Source organism: Vulpes vulpes, chromosome 10 (assembly GCF_048418805.1).
Source record: "Vulpes vulpes isolate BD-2025 chromosome 10, VulVul3, whole genome shotgun sequence".
Taxonomy (NCBI): domain Eukaryota; kingdom Metazoa; phylum Chordata; class Mammalia; order Carnivora; family Canidae; genus Vulpes; species Vulpes vulpes.
This window is the reverse complement of record NC_132789.1, coordinates 50396692-50417427: the sequence shown is the minus strand read 5'-3', so window position 1 is coordinate 50417427 and position 20736 is coordinate 50396692. Positions and strand designations below refer to the sequence as shown.

The window sequence follows — 20736 nt, the reverse complement described above, 5'->3', positions numbered from 1 at the left end:
CCTTCGTATTACTTGATATCAGGGAATACAGGATGCCAGCATGAGTTATTAATGATGTTAATTCTGATCACTTTGTGAACGTGGTGTCTACCAGATTTCTCCATACTTTATTCATCAGAAACAAATCACTAAGTCTAGCCTATGCTCAAGGGAAGAGGAATTAAGCTCCACACCTCATGAAAGAGGCAATATCCACTATTATTATTTACAATTCTCCTGTAAAGAAGATGTGTCCGTTCTCATTCTTAGTCATTCATTGTTTTGCTTATATCAATATGTACTCATAGATTTTATTTTATTCTTTCAGTTATAATCCAAATATTGCTATTTATTTTGTTGCTCAAATTATTCTAGCAATGGTCACTGGGACTTCAGATGGGCTCCTGTGTTCTTTTGATATGCTCCTGTTCTCCTTACTACCCCCCTTCTTTTATTTTAAAAGCATTTCCTCACATTCCATACTGCAAAATATTCCATCCTAATCTTGTGTTTTCCCCGTCCCAGCCTCAGAATCAGCTATTGCTCCAAGAGTCCCGATAACTTTTACTGAATATGGGTATTCAGAAACCAAGATCTGGGAGAGCTGGGTGTGCTCATTGCTATTGGGTTGCCACTCCTTTTGAGACTTTTAGAGAACAAAACTAGGAAATATGGAGGTGTACTAATCTCAATATATGCTCATATCTATATCTGAGTCATTCTCTCTGTATATATATCAAAATAAACATGGATGTAACATAGGGTATACTATGATTAAAAATCTGGCTGTCTTTACGATTTATTTACTTACTTGTTCAACTCTCATATAAATGTAAAACTCTCATATAAATGTAAAGTATTTTCAGAATTGCTAATCCATACCCTTGTAAGAATCACACTCATCTAATAGAATACGGCTTGGCAAACTTCAACTCCCAGGGCATTTCTGGCCCTTGCCTGTTTTTGCAAGGCCTGATAGGTAAAAACAAAAAATTTTTTTAAGTAACTGGGGGAAAAAGTTTCATAAATATCATATAAAATTCACATTTTAGTACATATGGATAAAGTTTTACTGGACTACAGAAACACTCATCTGTTTACCTACTGTCTATGTCTGCTTTAGTGCAGTAACAGCAGAGTGGAGTAGTGTGACAGGGACCCTATGACACAAAAAATATTTACTCTGGCTCTTTAGAGAGCGCTCTATTACAAATCGCTGCAATAGAATGTAGTGATTAAATAGTTCTTTTTGTCTTTAGCCTCATAGTATCCAGCCAAAACATAATACTCCAAAGTCATTTAGGTAAGCTAATTTAAAGCTATATCTTGTATTTTTAGAACCTTTAGATTCATTTGTTATAATCTGCATTAAATCTTCAGAAGCCCAAATATCACACTTGATATTTTTTATTTTTTCATTCAGCAAATTTCTTTCTGATGTATATTTCTAGTAGTTTTGACAAATGCATAAGGTAACAAATACATAAAGTAACAAATGCATAATGCAACTTCAGTATCAGCTCCAAAACTCTAAAAATCTCCCTGTGAAACTAATTTCTTTGTAGTCAACCTCTTCTGACTCACCCATACTTTAATATTTCAACAATGTCACTCACAGAAATAAAATCATACCATTTTATAAAGCTTTGAGTCCTAGCTTCTTTCACTCAGCAAACTGAATTTAAGACTAACCATGTTGTTATGTGAATTTAAATATCACTTTTTTGGGACGTCAGGGTGGCTCAGTGGTTGAGCGTCTGCCTTCAGCTCAGGGTGCGATCCCGGGATCTGGGATCGAGTCCCATATCGGGCTCCCTGTGAGGAGCCTTCTTCTCCCTCTGCCTGTGTCTCAGCCTCTCTCTCTCTCTCTCTCTGTCTCTCATGAATAAATAAATCTTTAAAAAAAATAAATCTCACTTCTTAAAAAAGATAATAATTTTAGAGATGGGAAAGGAGCAGGCAAAGAGGGAGAGAGAGAATCTCAAGCAGATTCCCTGCTGAGCATGGAGCCTGACACAGGGCTTGATACCACAACCCTGAGATCATGACCTGAACCAACATCAAGAGTCGTCAAGTGACTCTCTAGTTCATCCTTTTTTATTGCTGAGTTATATTCCATATAATGGCTATACCATAGTTTGTTTGCCATTTGCCTTTGAAGAACATATTGACTGCCTCTAATTTTGGGCAATTATAAATAAACTTTCTACAAACATTCATGTACAGGTTTTTATGTGAACCTAAGTTTTCAATTCATTTGGGGAAATACCTAAGTGTAGGATTGCTGGGTTGTATGATAAGTGTGTTTAACCTTATACGTAATTGCAAAACTATCTTGTGGCTGCACTACTGGGCATTCCCACCAGGACTGAATGAGAATTTCTATTGCTCCACATCCTTGACAGCATTTACTAGTATAAATTTTTTTTGGTTTTTTGTTTCTGTTAAACAATTCTATAAGGTGGCAGTGGTATCTCATTGCAGTTTTACTTTCATTTCTATGATGATTATTGAGCATCTTTTTATGTTTATTTGGTGAAATGTCTGTTCAGATTTACTGCCTGAGGTTTTTTTTATAATAAATTTATTTTTTATTAGTGTTCAATTTGCCAACATACAGAAAAACACCCAGTGCTCATCCCGTCAAGTGCCCCCCTCAGTGCCCGTCACCCATTCACCCCCACCCTTGCCCTCCTCTCCTTCCACCACCCCTAGTTCATTTCCCAGAGTTAGGAGTCTTTATGTTCTGTCTCCCTTTCTGGTATTTCCCACACACTTCTTCTCCCCTCCCTTATATTCCCTTTCACTATTATTTATATTCCCCAAATGAATGAGAACATATAATGTCTGTCCTTCTCCGATTGACTAACTTCACCCTCCAGTTCCATCCATGTTGAAGCAAATGGTGGGTACTGCCTGAGTTTTAAGAGGACTTTTTAAAAATTTTGGATGCAAATCCTTAGTCATATATGTGATTTGCAAATATTTTCATCCAGACTATGACTTGTCATTCTATTCTCTTAACAGTGTCTTTCACAGAACAAAATTTTAAAATTTTAATGGAGTTCAAGTTATCAAATTTATAAATGGATCATGTGTTTGGTGTCATACCTTAAAAGTAATTTACAAATATAAATAGATTATCTACTATGTTTTAGGTTTATTTTTAAATGTTCACTTTTAAAAATCCAGAACCATGCCTTGAAAAGACAGCAAATGCAAAGTCTCCATTTAATTGACTTTGCACTTTTGTCAAAGCTCAGTTGACAATATTGATGTGGGTCTATCCTGGGGGATCTATTCTTTATATGTCTATTATTTAGTCAAACCACACTGTCTTCATTGTTGTGCTTTATACTAAGTCTTAAAATTAGGTAATGGATCCTCCAACTTTGTTCTTTTTCAGAATTATGTTTTTGGTTTTTCAATTTCCTTTGCCTTTCCATATACATTTTAGAATCAGCTTGTCAATTTCTACTAAGCAGTTTTGATACGGTTTTAATTATGATTCCACTGAATCTAGAGACCAAATTGGAAAACTGACATCTTCATATTGACTTCTCCATTCTGTGAACATGGTGCACTTCTTCATTTAGTTCTATCTTCTTTGATGTTCAACAGCATTTTGTAATTCTCAGAATGCAAATACTGCACATATTTTGTTAGGATTATATCTAAGCACTTCAATTTCTGGTGCTATTATAAATGGTATGGACTTCTTTTCTTTTTTTTTTTCTTTAAGGGTTCAATGTTCAGTTTCCTTTAATTACCCCATCTCCCCGAAGGGCAGGTACAGGCAGCTAGGCGATGATGACAAGAGATGTTTACTTGAAGATCTTGCCCTGATTGAAGGTTTTGCCCACATGCTGGAAGGCCCCCTCCCAATAAAAGTACTCTCGAACCAGCGTCTGGGTCTCCTCGCTGCCAGGATCCAGTTTCCGCCACATATAGGACTCGTAGTCCACCTGCCAATCTGGACTCAGCGGAAAGGCAAGCTCCTGGCCTCAGAAGACCCAGACTCCAGATATGGAGCTGCTGTTGTTGGTTCCAAAGAGGATGACACTGGCAAAGGCATTCTTCCTCAGCTTGTCCAACCGTTGGAACATTCCAGTGATGAGGTTACAACTCATAAAGGTCTGAGTGAGCTCCTCAGGGAAGCGGTACTCAGCGTACCACAGGGACCAGCCATCCTTATCGAAGTGCTCCCAGAAACACGGCAGTGCCACAGTGAGAGTGTCCTCATTGGAATACTTGCGCTTAAATTCGTCCAACACAAAGGTACTCTTGGGCAGGTGAGCAAAGGGGTCTTTGGCCTTTGGCTCAGCAGCCAGTGCCTGCTCACATTCATCCATTTCCTCCTCAGGAGCAGGGGCAGCAGCCTTCTCCTCTTTCTGCTCAGCCTGGGGCTTCTGCTTCTCTTCCCGAAAACCCTTCTCTTTCCATGGGGTGTCTTTTTTAGGTTGGCTCTCTGCAAACTTTTTAGCATCAAACTGGGTCACCTTCTCACAGAGTTTCACCTCCCCCAAGACAGCCCGGAACTGGGGCTGGTTAATGCAATGTAAGGAACCAGTGGTTGGTATTGGGGAAGGCCTGGTGGAAAGAAGGCTCCAGGACCTGTTTATAGAGCCTCAACAGGGTGCAGACAACTGTGATGTCAGCCAGTGTCACACGTTCACCCACCAGAAAAGTCCTCGTCTTCAAATGAATATCCAGGAGCCCCAGAATTCACCTCACTTCCTCCTTTGCATTCTCTGTGGCCTGCTTGTTGTGGTGCCTGATGCCCAAGGTAGGAAACACCCAGGTACTGGCTGGGGGCACTATGTCGCTATCAGCAAAGCTCACCCACTGCACCACCTGGGCTGCTGCCTCTGGAGGACTTCCCTGCAGTTCCTCATTGCTCACATAGTAGGCAATGGCATTGCTCTCAAACACACAGAATCCATCGTCACCCTCAAATGCTGGAACCTTGCCGGCAGGAAATTTACGGAGAAATTCAGGGGTGTGGTTGGTTTGGCCAAAGTGGAAGTGGGTGGTGCGGGGAGCACGCGGACCTGAGCCCTGCTGTACTGAGCAGCAATGAGAGCCTTGAAGGCCCTCCAGTTTTCAGGATATGTGTACAGGGTCCCGGCCGCCATGGTGATTCCACAGAGGAAGGCTGGTATGGATTTCTTAATTTAAAATTCCAATTATTCATTGCAGATATATAGGGGAAAAATTGGCTTTCTTTGTATTTTGTGACCCTGTTAAACTCACTTATTAGTTCTGAGAGCTCTTCTGGAGATCCTGTGGATTTTTCTGCAAAATCATATCCTCTGCAAATATGTTTTTTTTTTTTCTTACTTTCCAATCTGTATCCCTTTTATTTCGCTTTCTTATCTTCCTGCATTGTCTGAGACTCTCCATATGATGTTAAAAGAATGTCAAGAGAGAGCATCATGGTTTCTGAAAGACTGAATATTCGGTCTTTCACCATTAAGTATAACATTAAGTATAATATTAGCTATAGGTTTTCAAAGATGCTCTTCATTAGGTTGAAAACATTCCCTTCGGGATCCCTGGGTGGCGCAGCGGTTTGGCGCCTGCCTTTGGCCCAGGGCGCGATCCTGGAGACCCGGGATCGAGTCCCACATCGGGCTCCCGGTGCATGGAGCCTGCTTCTCCCTCCGCCTGTGTCTCTGCCTCTCTCTCTCTCTCTCTCTCTCTCTGTGACTATCATAAAAAAAAACAAAAAAACAAAAAAACAAAAAACATTCCCTTCTACGTCAGCTTTACTTTATGAACAGTTTTAATATCAATGTAAACACAGAAGACAGGACTAGTAAACTAGAGGACATGTCTCATGAAAGCATGCAATCTAGAGAGAGAAGAAAGTAAAGAATTAAAAATATCAAAATAAGCATAAGATGCATATGCATCTAAAATTTTTTAAAAAAAATTTTTTACCTAAGTCTAAAAATCTAATACAAGTATAATTGGGAGTTCTACACAAACAAATAATGGGGCATAAGCACTGTTTAAAGAAAGACTGGCTACAGGTTTTCCAAAATTGATGGAAAATACCAACCTTCAAATTTAGGAAGCTCTGAAAACTCAACATAGAAATCAATCCAAGAATATGACATGTTAGGTATGTAATAGTAAAATTACTAAATGCAAAGTTGAAGAGTAAATCTTAAATGCAACAGAGCAGATGAAAAATCCTCATATTACTTCAAAGACGTAATAGCTTACTTTTCAAAACACAAAAGAAGCCAGGAGACAATGGAATAGTTTCTTTAAAGTACCAAAGAAAATAACTACCAACCTAGAGTTTTATATCCAATAAAATTATCCCACAAAAATTAAAACCAAGATGTTTTCAAACAAAATCAGAATTCATAGCCAGGGGAATGTCAAGAAAGAAGTATTAAAGGCAGAAGGAAAATGACCCTAGAATCCATAGGGGAACATGGAAGTTAAGGAAAGAATGAAGAATAGAAAGAATATATAAATGACCAACATGAATAAACATTACTAAATAAAATTAATTTCTTGTGTTTTATGTATATAGAATTAAAATGCATGCCAAAAATATGCAAAAAAGGGGGGCAGGTTAAAAGAGGGTTAAATGTTTTAGGGCCTCATTATTTTTAGGGAGGTCAACAAAAAAATCATTTATCATGTATGCATGTTGAAATCTCCAGAGCCACCAATAACAGAAGAGTTAAAAATGAATAACAAGTTAATAAAAAAGAAAGTTATAAAAAATACTAATCCAAACAAAAGCCACATCAACCTACATAAAAATTCTAGATCTTAAGTCTTCAAAAACAACCCCCTGTGCTACTCATAAGATATGCACTTTAAATATAATGATTAAAAGATTAAAATGTATAACTCTCAGGTTATGTTTTAACAGGTAGTTAGAATTACCTGAAAAAGTCTTTGATGGCACCTTCTTTATTTTTTTTGTTTTTGTTTTTTGTTTTTTTTTTTTGACGGCACCTTCTGAAGCTGAATGTATATATACCCTATGTCTGGGAAATTCCAAATAGGAAGAGTACATACATACCCAAAGAAGAAGAATACAACAATACTCAAAGTATGCATAAAATGCTTATAGCACCTCTGCAATAGCCCAAACCAGAAACAACCTAAATGTCCATCAAAAAAGGAAGAATAAATCAACAGTAGTGTTTTCATATAACAAACACCATACAGCAGGCAAAAGTAAAGAATTATTGTTGATGGGGATGCCTGGGTGGCGCAGCGGTTTGGCGCCTGCCTTTGGCCCAGGGCACAATCCTGGAGACCCGGGATCGAATCCCACGTCAGGCTCCCGGTGCATGGAGCCTGCTTCTCCCTCTGCCTGTGTCTCTGCCTCTCTCTCTCCCTCTCTCTCTCTCTGTGACTATCATAAATAAATAAAATTTAAAAAAAAGTTTTTAAAAAAAAGAATTATTGTTGATTATAAGATATGTGCAGTACCAAGAAGTTTGAATTGCAAAGTCAAAGTGAAACAAGTCAAAGAAGCAGATATTGTAGAATGTCATTTATATAAAGATTAAAACACACAATACTAATCTTACTATTAAAAGTTAGATAATGTTTACCCTTGGAGTGGCAGTAGCTGAGAGGAAAGAAAAGCTTCTGCAGAGCTGGTAATATTTTATTTCTTGATTTGGGTAGACAGCTTACACAGGAGTGTGCTGATTATTATAATTCATAGAGTTGTTACTTATGATTTGTGCATTTTCTATATGTATATTGTGTTTTGAAAACAAGCTTAATTTTTAAAAAGGCTTTATTTATTTGAGAGAGAGAGAGAGAGAGCACACAAGCCAGGGAAGAGGCAGAGGAAAGAGGGAGAAGCTGGCTCCTCGCTGAGCAGGGAGCCCAATGGAGGGCTTGACCCCAGGACCTTGGGATCATGACCTCAGCCAAAGTCAGACACTTAACTGACTGAGCCACCTAGGTGCCAGAAAACAAGCTTAATTTAAAAACAGTTATACATATAGAAACTTAAAACTGTACAAACTCATGGAATGCCAAATAATCCAGTTATATGGTGAGGACCAAGCCTAGTTCCTAATATGACACTCATGATAAATGATTCAGTAGACTACTGAATGAAACAAACAAAAAAATCAAACACAAAAAGAATACACTGCAATTATTCCCCAGCTGTCCTTCATATATATGTTTGTTTGTCTTACCTCAGAAAATATTCTCACACTGATGTTCTCTAATATTACACCTGGTAAACCTGATCTTTTCTTTTAAATATTTAATTAACATAAAAATAAGCTGAGAAGTTTATTTCAAAATAATTATTTCTGACCCCACTTTACCATTTAGAACAAAATCTATTTGTAGGAAACGGAAGTGTTTTATACCGGGCCACAGGAGTCTCCATACTTTGAAGGCTATGAAATAATTATCATAAAGTTACTACTTACTGACTATGAGATAATTATTAGTAACATTGTTTAGAGTTCAGATGATATCAAACATTTTGCATAACGACTCAGGCCAAGCCAGAAGTTAGAGATGTTGCCTTTAGCAAAACCACTGACTTCCATCATTTGGAGGTTGTATCTTTTTTCTTCTCTTCCCAGTGGTTAACTATTACAAGCTTTAAGCATCTTGAGTAGTTTTCTTGCCCAATTAGAAAAGGCCTTCAAGAAAATATTTTAGAAACTAACATATAAATGTCTTTGATGAGCCTGATGTGATTTCAAGACATTTTTTACCCGGTCATGGATCTCATCGCAGTTTGAAGGTGAACACCAATCAGAATGGAATCTGTAGACATAAAAAACAAAGGTGACTTGTAGCCAGAGGGAGAGAAAAATAAATCTTTCCAAATGCCAGACACAGAAAGTCATTTTTTTTTTTTACCTATCCCCATGTGATAACATAGAAAGATGAAAATAGCATATTTTCTTCATTGACCAAGGATGAGAGGCAGATGTAAAATCAGGCCCTGATTCTCTGCAGACATATTAAGTCTTTGTAATATGTGCAATAAGTGGTCTTAATAAAGTTTGATGTGAATTAGGGAGAGCATACTTATATATATCTGACCACTTTAATGATCTCCTTACATAATTTGTTAGAGCTTTAGCTCCAAATAAAGATACAGATGCTCATGGGCAGCCCCAGTGGTTCAGCGGTTTGGCGCCGCCTGCAGCCTGGGGTGTGATCCTGGAGACCCAGGATCGAGTCCCACATTGGGCTCCGTGCATGGAGCCTGCTTCTCCCTCTGTCTATGTCTCTGCTTCTCTCTCTGTGTCTATGAATAAATAAATAAAATCTTTAAAAAAAATATACAGATGCTCAGATTAGAACAATTCCATGTATAGTGCCTTTAAAATTAGTTTTTATTTTCCAATAATTTCATCATACTCTCTTAAATTATGTAGAAGAAATTCCTTTCTGTATACAGAAAAATAAAACTAATTTTATGAAATGAAACAAAATGTTTAAATAGATGAAAATATTATTTAGAATCCAATTATGTTCTTACTCCCTCAGAATACATAAGAACATAAAAATTGAATGATCCTCCCTCAGCACAGATAACACTTCTCTAGTCTCTCCTGTAAGTGTGTTTTTTAAGTGAATATTGAAAAACAGGAAAATGTGACTTTTATTAAAACCTGAGTTTGGGAATAGAGAGAAATAAAGCAACTGTTCTTCTTTCTTATGCCCTTCCCAAACTCAAAATTGGCATTAGTATAACTAAGCTACTTTATCAATCTTATAAGTAATAATGAAAATCTCCAGGTCCATCTTATTATAATTCATCATATCAAGTATTATTGAAATAATTCCTTCATAAAGGAATGGATACTAAAATGTTAACTGCTTACACTTTGCCTGTTTTCTCCCAGCTTGTGATGGCAAAGTTATTATTTTATATGTTTACTCAAAATATAAACTCTTAATCAGGAAAAATGATTTACATGACCTGTTTTTTAAAGAACACAGTCAATAATGGATGATCAGCTATATCTAAATTTTAATCTCCTACATTTGTAAAAGGAAATATTACTGGATCTACACAAATACATTGTCCAATTTTGTTATTTGCCTATGTAGGTAACATATCTTGAAAACCTGAGATCCAAATATGCAGTTCTAAGAGGATCTCTTCAGTGTACTATGAGAGGATCCACTAGTCTGTGCTGTGGTATAAGAAATGATTGCCCAACAATCTTTAACTTCATTTACAAAATTCGAAACCGTAAGCATGATTAAAAGGAATATCAGCTACTTTTTAATTAGATTTGCTAGTATTTCTTAGTCTGATTTTAGTAATAATTCTACAGCCTAATACATATAAGTCATAATATTAATATTTACTTTTGGAGGACAAAACTGTTTCTCAAATGTAACATTTATAATAAAAATTGCAACCATTTTATGTGTGTTAACTCCATTGAAGATATTTTTTTAAATGGGCTTAAAGCAAAAAGCACCTTCACTATAAATAAAGAAATTCATTTGCTTATAGTCACTAAGAGACTTTTTGAAAGCCTGTTTATTCACATTCGTGATTAAGGAGTCAACATTTTATAATAATCCTAGAGGAAAACTTATTTTATCTTAATGACTATTTACCCAGTTAAACTCCTATAGCTGTATATCTTGTCATAGTCCCAATTTTGCCGGGGGCATACAATCTACATTTCCATCATTTCAAATTGGTTACTGATTCCACTGTATTTTATAAACACCCTCTAAGTATACTGCTCACTAACCTAAAAAGCCGTATCAGAGAACGTATTATATTTAAAGGTGTAGTACTGAGTGTGTTCAAAAGGATGAAATGTTTCTGTTCTTGGTGATATGTCCTATAGACACTTTATTTTCCTTTATAACTAAATCAAAATCTTTTTTAGAACATACATTCAAAGTAGAGGTGTTCTACCCTAGTGAAAGTAAAAAAATTTATCTACCCTAAAAAGTACCTCAATAAAAGTTTATTAATTCCTTTAGATGAATTTAAATTCTTTTATTTTAAAAGTACCTCAACCTTCCTCAAGTGATAGGTGACAATATTTCATATTAGAGCTACTTGTTTCCTTCTAGAAAAGAACTTACTACATCTACTATCAAGCATCAGAATAAATGTGCAAATGCCACTGACTACTAGAAGCCATCACCTGCACTGGAATATGAAAAAGAGACAGCTGACTTTAGCTAACCTCAGTGAAGAATTTTTGAGTATAGCCTCAGTGAAGAATTTATCAACTTGGGAAGACAGACTTCAAAAGCTGGGACAAAATTACAGACAAGGATAAAATAATGTGGGACTAAAATTCATACTGTATTACAGTGGTAGACAACTGGAGAGCTCTGTGAAATATGTGAAAAGGCAGAAAAATACAACAATATTTATAAAAACATATCCAAGGAGATAGAGGTGAAAAATTTGTTGAAAACCTACTGAGATGGCAAAGAACCAAATGACAAAACCACAAGTGCTTAATTCTAAACGTAAGTAAAAAAAGAGGAGCACTGACTACATGCCTGAACATCTGAGCAGACACAGTAACTACACAAAGTCCCCTGACAACTGAGACACAAGTTACTGGGCCTCAGCAGAAAAAATCTCTTCAAAAGTTTCTCTTGAACTTTAAAGCCTATAGAAACATAGATATGTTTCTCTCTCTCTACAAATACATAGGTCTATCTTCTAATCTACCTGTCTATCTATGAACTCCATGACCCTGAAGGCAGGATTCTAATGAATCTAGAAGCCACATGAATCAAAATTCCCTATGTCAGGATTAGGGTCTCCAGCAGACCTTCATACGTCCATGTGGAGACTTACAGGGCTAATTTGGAAACACAAATCTATCTGCTCAGAATAGGGATGTATTAATACAGCTTCCAAATGGATAACTCTTGCTCAAATCATCGGTTTTGAGATGAACTTTTTTTTTTAAATTTATTTATGATAGTCACAGAGAGAGAGAGAGGCAGAGACACAGGCAGAGGGAGAAGCAGGCTCCATGCACTGGGAGCCCGACGTGGGATTCGATCCCGGGTCTCCAGGATGGCGCCCTGGGCCAAAGGCAGGCGCTAAACCGCTGCGCCACCCAGGGATCCCCAAGATGAACTTTTTGATAGACAGTTTGTTTAAATTTTGTCAGTGATGTCTGATAGTTATAATAAGCTATACAAATTTAGTATGTTCCTTTAGCTTTTTGATACCAACTGTAAATATAGATTTTATTTCCATGCTCTTGATGGCATGCCTCTTAGGTGTTCACATTTCCATATAATTTTTAAACTACCTAGGGTGAGGTTTGTTTATTTTTTTTAATCTATGGCAACTCTGTTTTCTATATTATTAGTGAGTGAGGAAGGAATTTCCAATTTGAATTTAACAACAAAAACAGATAAAGAGGTATTATTTTCTTCACACTCAAATTATTACAAGTGTCTAGCTTTGGTTGCCAAAGCTTCTTTTAGAGGGAGGGCTGGAATCTTTACATGGTTAAGATTCTCCTGGAGAATTAGGGAAAGGTTATGTGAGGTACCATATACCAACAATATACAGCATCATCATTACCACTAAAAGGAGAGTATAATCTGTGCTATTTTTATATATAAGCCATATCCATAATGTTAAATGCCTCTGAATCTATTGAAAACAACCATCATGTACTATTTTTCACTTTTAGGAACTACAGTATTTAATTAGGGTTAAAGTGACTCTAATTATTAATAAACTTGCTAATAGTAAGATTACTTCAAGGGGACTGGGCTGGGGAGAAGTATCTAGTACTATGTGATATGTAATATATTCTAAACAAAAAGTAAGCCTTTTAAAATCAAATTATACTTGCAGGAATAAACATTTTACATACATAATTACTGCCTTGTCTTTTCTAATGATGATTATTCAAAATATCAGTACAGAAAGAGAGACCAAGCATTACCTTTCCCTGAGAGAAGCTCTATTTAACACAGGGCTTGGAGAATGCTTCGGCATTGTTGAAGGTGCTGAATGGACTAGTAAGGTCCTTGCTGAATGCTGGGGCTTGCTACATGACCTTGAGCTTAAGTACTCATCACATCTTTCCAAAGAGTCATCAAAGTCTCTCCCATGGGGTGTCCTGATAACCTGTTCAAAAAATTTGAATTTGTATGCAAATTTTATTTGTATACACATAATAAATGTGATACTATCATACATACACGCAACCTTAGAACCTTTATAAGAATTTAAAAAAAAACAACTATAATGCCACAACCATATTTGAAGGCAAGTTTCAGAATGTAGTGGTCATCATTATCACTGTAAAAGTAAATATTAGATACATCTGGTTATTCATTCCACTTGTCTAAAATTTATAAAACTTTATCAATTCCAAGAGCTTTTGAGCAGTGGTGGGGTAAAGGTAGGGGTGTATATATAAAACAAAGGACAGGGACGCCTGGGTGGCTCAGTGGTTGAGTGTCTCAACCACTGAGTGGTTGAGGATCCCTGCAGACCCAGGATCAAGTCCCACGTCGGGCTCCCTGCATGGAGCCTGCTTCTCCCCATGTCTCTACCTCTCTCTGTGTGTCTCTCAAGAATAAATAAATAAAAACATTTTAAAAATAAAATAAATAAAACAAAGGACAATACACAGAAACTAATGATAGTCTAATTTAGGTATGAGGGCAATCAGAACAGAATTCTATCCTTATACTCATTCATTGACTCATTTGTTCTGGAGACAAAATGAATAAGTCAGGATAGAAAAATTAATTAATTCCTACCCTTATTATGGGGACCTTAGATCCTAGTATAATTTACATTCTACTAAGGAAATAGAGTTTTAAAAACACACACATACCAAGTAAATAGGTAAAATATATAGTTTGTCTAAGGATGGTAAATACCATGATAAGAAAATAAGAGCAGAGAGGAGATAAGAAGTACTGATGGGTGATATAGGAGGGGTATGGAGGGAAGGAGGGGCTACTTTAAGTAGGTTGATCAATGGAGACCTGACAGAGAAAAAGAATGTCTTAGACCTAAGGAGTAAAGGCCTAAAGACCTTAGTAAAGACCACAAGACCTAAGTCATGGGGACATCTGTAGGAAGATCATTCCAGAAGGAAAGAAAAATAAAAGTAAAGATCTTGTGGGGTGGGGTGGAGAGTAGAGCATGGCCTGGTATATTAGAAAAAGCAAGGAAGCCAACAGGGGTGAACTAAATAGTAGGTGAAGTTAAAAAGGTAGATTTTAAGGATAAGGCTTCTATGCTGTGACTTTTTTTTTAAAGGAGAATTCCCTGACTACTGCATTAAGAACGGTCTATAGAGGGGCCAAGGGCAGAAACAGGGAAATCAGCTAGGAAATGGTTATAATAGAATATGGAAAAGGATGCTGGATTGGATCAGAGTGATATCAATGGAGATGAAAAGTGATCAGATCCAAAAGGCAATTGAAATAGAGAGCCAACAGGATTTGCTGATGGACTAGAGTCAAACATAACACCAATATTTTGGTCTAATCAACCTAAAGAGTTGAGTTTATAAGTAGCCTTCCAACTGGGGGGGACAGAAGAGTAAATATTAGGAGTCTGTTTTTAGACATGTTGAGCTTCACATATCTATCAATTTAACATATGTATATTATCCAGCATATTAGAATAGAATTCAGGAGAAGAGTCCAGCATAAAGATACAAATGGTATTTAAAGACAGGGCACTGGGTGATATCACCAAGGGAGTGAACATAAATAGAAATAAGAAAGTATCTGTAGACAAAGGCCTGGGGAATATCTATCCAGAAGATGAGACGGAAACATCAGATTAAGGAGTGGTCAGGGAAGAAACAGGAAGATGTATCATCAAATGAAGAATGTTATTTCAAGTAAGAGGAGTAACTAAGTTAAATACTGCTGATAAATCAAATTAGAAACAACTGGGAATGGACCTTTATATTTTAGCATTTGGAAGGTCATCAGTAATATCAACAAGAGTAGCACTGATGAGGTGATGGAGTGATAATATGGAGTTGAGTTCAAAAGAGAATGAGAGAGAGGAACTGCATTCATTTAATAAATACTTAATCTCCAGTCACTGTTGTAAGTGTTAGGACTATGACAATGAACATAACACAGTCCCTGCCTTTATAAGCCAGTGTTCTAGCAGTATTGTTTCGTAAATATTTGACCTTTAAGGAGGTCAATTTAATCTTTAGGAAAGCCACCTAATCTTTCTCAGACTCATTTCCCTCATAAGTAAAATAGTTACTCTATCTTATAGATCTTCCATAATTTAAAGTATTTAGTAGAACATCTAGGTTGTATGAATTAAACAATAAATGTAAGTCATTTATTATTAAATAATCAATAAAAAGCACAACTTTTTGCTTCGACCCTACCACAATTTTCATTACTTTCCAGAATTACAGCAACATATGAGTCAGCTGAGAGAATCAAGCTTTCATCCCAGAACCAAATAGCACATGATTCAAATGGCTCAGTTACAGTCCCCCAAAATATGATCAAGAAATATGTGATCTATACTGAATAAAAAATTGAAAATTTTTCCACTATTAGCTGTTCACAGAGAAAGTAAAAGCATAGTCAATGTCAAGAACAAGATCAAAGAGGTCCATGGTCAATAAATACAAGGGTATATATATAGAAGAGACTTACAGGAACAAAATGAACCTGCCATAATGCTGTTTCTAGAGTTATATCAAATATGAACCCCCTTGGCTTATGCTAGAGAGACTATTTTCTCTTCATTAATATCCTTTTTTTTTTTAAAGATTTTATTTATTTATTGGAGAGAGAGTGAGAGCACACATGTGCACAAGCAGGGGGAGGGGCATTTTCTCCCAAAATGAGAGAAGCAGGCTCTCCACTAAGCAGGGGGCCTGATGTAGGACTTGATCCCAGGACTTGATCCCAAGCCCTGAGCCAAAGGTGGATGCCCAACTGACTGAGCCACCCAGGCACCCTTCTTTGTTAGTTTCAACATCATTTGAGTCATGATGGCTAGGAGGGTCACTTCATTTTTTACTAAATTTTCTCCCCGAACTAGTCAGCAATATTTTAAATACAGCCTATTTCTCTATTTATCGGAATATTCACTGAGAATCTCCTGAACCACATATTAGCTAATACTCAGGTCTAGAGAGGTACAGGGATTTGAATGCACAATCCAGATGAAATGCGGCATAAACACAAAGAAAACTGACGGTGAGATATGCTGTGTCAAATACATCCTAATGACAATAACGCAGAGGGCTATTCAACAATTTTCGTCTGAATGGTGGAAGTCTCATGGAGGAGGTGGGATTGGAATCAAAGCCATATGCACAGCAAAGAAAGAGAAAGGGAATTCAGAATAAGGGAAAAGGTGCAAGAAAAGATGAACACTGCACATGGTAACATGGTTATTTCTACAGGAAAGCAATAGGAGAGGATATCTTAGGGGTGGAAAGGGGCACATTATAGAGAACTTTCAATGCTGTAACTCGATACTACTCAACATTTATTAAGCATATTTTATGTATGAAATACTGAATAAGGTAGGAGACAATAGCAATCACAGATAAATGTAATAGAAGACCTCAAAGAAGTTACAATCCATGATGGCAGACATTAAAAACAAGTAGTGATAAAACAAAAAGGAAGGAAATTAGAACTAAATAGAACTGTGCAACAGGAAAATAGCTAGGATGTGTTCTTTCTGGAATCAGAGTATTTGTATTGTAATGTTTTATATCTATATGGAGGACTGAAAGGTATAATGAGGGGGTGAGTCTTTATTAAGAATCCATTTCAAACTTGCAGTCTTAAGCCTTAGCTTAAGAAACATTTCCATAGCTCTGATGAGTTTTCCATAGGTTATTCAGAAACCAAATGGCTCATTACAGAAGAGTTCCATTTCTTGGTTGATTCCTCAAGGACAGTGGCTTACCATCCAGAAACCTGGGTTCAGATCCCTGCCTGACCAGGTCATTTCCTTTCTAAGCTTTCGTTTCCTTATTTATAAACTGAGCAAATAATCTAAGAGAGAGAGAGAAAGCAGATATTGGTAACTAAGAGCAGTTTCTCAGTTTTGCCAAGAACATTCCTTAGTGAACCCTATTTCAGGTAAGTAATCAATTCCTATCTTATCTAGTTTAAAAATCCATATGCTCAGGGGCGCCTGGGTGGCTCAGTGGTTGAGCGTCTGTCTTTGGCTCAGGGCATGATCCCGGGGTCCCTGGATCTGAGCCTGCTTCTCCCTCTGCCTATATCTCTGACTCTGTTTGTGTGTCTCTCATGAATAAATAAATAAAATCTTAAAAAAAAAATCCATATGCTCACCTACCTGGTTTGGTTTTAGAAAGACGTACTTTTCTTTACACTGGAGAAGAATTTAGAAGAAATGCCAAAATAATGCAATAAAAATGCTAAGTAATTCCTAAATAGACCAATCCTTATGTGTATGTGAGGGAGAGAGTATTTAAACTTTGACCACTGTACTATGCATTTATAGAAATAACTTGTTTAATCCCCACAACAGTCTGATGGGGTAGATATTTTTATTCTCTGTACTTCATAGCATAGGAACCTGAAGCAAAGTTGAACAGCTACTAAGTAAGGGGTCTCAGGCCAGTGACATATGAGAGATCTAGGGCAGATCTTCCAAGTAGAAAACTCCTAGAGCCAAAGTCCCTCAATATGCCTCAAAGGAAAGTCTCACAGAAGACAGTCTCACAATCTGATTTACTAATAACCCAAAATACAGAGCTCAGGAACAAACTGACAAACTGTTCTCAAAGAAGAAGGAAGACATTTCCAATTAATTTTATGATCATAATAATGCTACCAAACTACTCATGGATAGTAGAAGGCTAATTACAGACCATCCTCACTAGAAACCATATATGGAAAAAATGTTAAATAAAAATATGAAAAAATTAAATTTAGTAACATTAAAAAAATAATATGACCAAGTCGGGTTTATTCAAAGAATACAAAGATAGGTTTGCATTAGAAAACCTATTAACCAACTCAAAAGATGCTGAAAAAAAGGCATTTGATAATATTCACATCCATTCATAACTTTAAAAATATTCTTTACAAATAGGGAATTGCAAAAGGAACTTTGTTAATTTGCTAAAGGATATTTAACAGTAACCTACTGCAAATCATAGGTGTGAAACCTTATACATGAGCCTATCAAAGACAGGATCAAGACAAGAGGGCACATTGTATTAGGCTATGCTGCAGTAGCAAATTAAGTTTGAAAATCCGTGGCTTAACATAATAAAGATTCATTTTTCCTATGTTTTATAGTAACAGAGGTTAGCAAGTGAAATTACACTTCACAAAACCGTCCAAGGGGCGCGTGGGTGGCTTGGCGGTTTGGCACCTGCCTTTGGCCCACGGCATGGTCCTGGGGTCCCGGAATCAGGTCCCACATTGGGGTCCCTATGTGGAGCCTGCTTCTCCCTCTGTCTGTGTCTTTGCCTCTCTCTGTGTGTCTCTCAAGAATAAATAAATAAAATCTTAAAAAAAAAAAAAAAGTCCAAGGACTGTTCTGATGAGGCACACTGAACAACTAACTTATAGCTGTATGATCTAGAACATGAAGCCTCATTGCCACTAAAACAAGAAAGAGTTCATATCAATTTGTCTATGTTTCACCCTGGAAAGGATCCACATAATCTTTCTTCATAGCCCATCAGCTAGAGTAGGTCCTATATAGCTGTGGAAGAGGGATTGAGAAGGTGGAAGAGGACATGAATAGTCAATAAGCAATAAATGTCTCTGCCACATCCACTATCACCACTTTTATTCAGCATTGTATTAAAGATCCTAGTAAGTTAAGACAAAGAAATAATTTGAATGGCAGAAATAAAATTAATTATATGCAGATGATACAGTTTCTTCTATTAAGAAATTCAAGAATATCTATAACAAGTATGTTATACAAGAATAAATTTCAAACCTATATATCAGTGAAACACACAAAAAATGTAATTTTACATAAAAGACTGTTTACAATAAAAACCCAAGCTGTAAGGTTTCTAGAATAAATCTAACAATTCATAATGCATTAATGGAAAAGCATATATAACTTTACTGAGATATGCGAGAAGTGAGATCATGGGCAATCACATGGCTCAACTATCAGATCAAAGAAGAGGCCCACCTACTAGAACAAGACTTTACTATGAATTCAAGCAAATTCCTGCACAAGAAAATAACACTATAAACCAGTAAATAACCATCGTTTGCCCCAGGACATTCCCATAAATCATTTACCTGAACAGCAGCCTGCTCAATCATCAATCAGCTCCCTTCTTAAAACAAGAGATTCTTCATCTGGGCAAACAATTCCCTTCTCAGGATAACAGATCACTTAATTGGACAAATCCTTCCTTACCAAATAAACTGCTTACTTATCAAGACTTGATTTAAGATCCCAATCTTTGTGTCCATTAATCCCAAACTTTTATATAACAAACCTTGTCAATTAGATTCCCTCATTAAAAGCCCTACCTTAAAATACTGGAGCGCAGACTCCAAAACCCCCCAAGTATCTGCCCTTAACCTTCACCTTTCAGAGACACTGCTCCAACTGCTGTTGAGGTGGTAGCTCTCCCTTACTGCCTTACGTCGTCATAAACTCAGCTTGGCTTGATGTCAATGAATATTATTCAGTTATTGTCGTGTTCTTTGGGTGAGTTGGCCATAGACAATCCTAGAAGTCCAATAAGATATAAACAGACAACCCCTTGCTGCCATAGCTAAGACCTTCAATTTAGAAACTGTATTCTTCTGAGACTTCCTGAGCTTCCCTCCTGGAATATGACTGCACAATGAGGTAAGTGAATCTTGGTGTTGATTGAGTCTGGGCCCTGACTTCCTTTTGCTGAACTTCCCAAATGCTTACTTTGTCTTCTAGGAAAACAGAACCCTTCAGTAATCTTTTTATTATCTGATCAGGTCTGAAAACTCATATCCCTAGCAGAAGTCTGTCTTTTCATTAACAATACTAATACTAATATGTCTCTATCTTTGTTATTTTTTGTGGAGAGTCTATAAGAGGAAGAGCATAGGAAAAATGAACAAACGTTAAGCTACTAAATCCATCCTCGAGTCAGGCCAATGGATGAATAGGCTCTGATATTCTTATCACACCACAATCCTTAGAGTAAAAACTGCCATGTCATTTGTCAAAATATCACGATAATGTCGTTTTTTTTTTTTCCTTGTTTTCTCCATGGGAAAAAACACCTCTAGGAGAAATTGCTTCCAAATCTTCCATCTTCTTAGAATTGATTTGTCAGGTCTCCAATTTGGATAACTACTGGGTTGGAACCTGAGACACAAGGTATACAAGCAGTCCACTGGCCAACATTGCCAGACTCGCGCACTTGCTTCACTTTAAGTCTGTGCCCTCTCCAACTTAGATTCAAGCTGCCTCCATGTATTCACACTATAATTTTAAATCACACAGTTACTGTTTTAAGCAGCATGATTTCAGTAATGTCTATGCAAAGAGACTCCTCTGCTATGAGGGCAGCAGGGTGTTCACAAAGCTTGCCTGGCAGGACTCAGCCCTGCCGCAGACTGACAACCACTCTTCCTTTCTCAAGGAATCCATTTGCCCAGCTATCCTGCTCCTTTTTCTAGCAAAGTATATTACAAAGGGGTTCAGTAGGGTGGGAACTTGAGAGAGGAGATAGAGAACGTCAATTCATAGGTCACCAGGTCATAAGGAGCCCCATGTAGATCTTATGGACTGGCCTATGC

General features: G+C 36.9%; 1 protein-coding gene and 1 pseudogene across 7 annotated transcripts in view; both read right to left on the bottom strand.

Annotated features, from left to right (window-relative positions):
• Positions 1-20736, bottom strand: part of SPATA6 (spermatogenesis associated 6) — a 143065-nt gene that overhangs the window by 37438 nt on the left and 84891 nt on the right. For 5 of the 7 annotated variants that reach the window (XM_025991876.2, XM_072724056.1, XM_072724057.1 and 2 more), the window contains 2 exons: positions 12915-13099; positions 8664-8763 (listed from right to left, as the gene is read on the bottom strand). In XM_025991876.2, the coding sequence (XP_025847661.2) occupies positions 8664-8763; positions 12915-13099 (285 nt within the window). The remainder of the gene's footprint in view (positions 1-8663; positions 8764-12914; positions 13100-20736) is intronic. The other 2 variants (XM_025991878.2, XM_072724055.1) reach the window with 1 other exon arrangement.
• LOC112914743 (elongation factor 1-gamma-like) lies at positions 3771-5146 on the bottom strand (annotated as a pseudogene).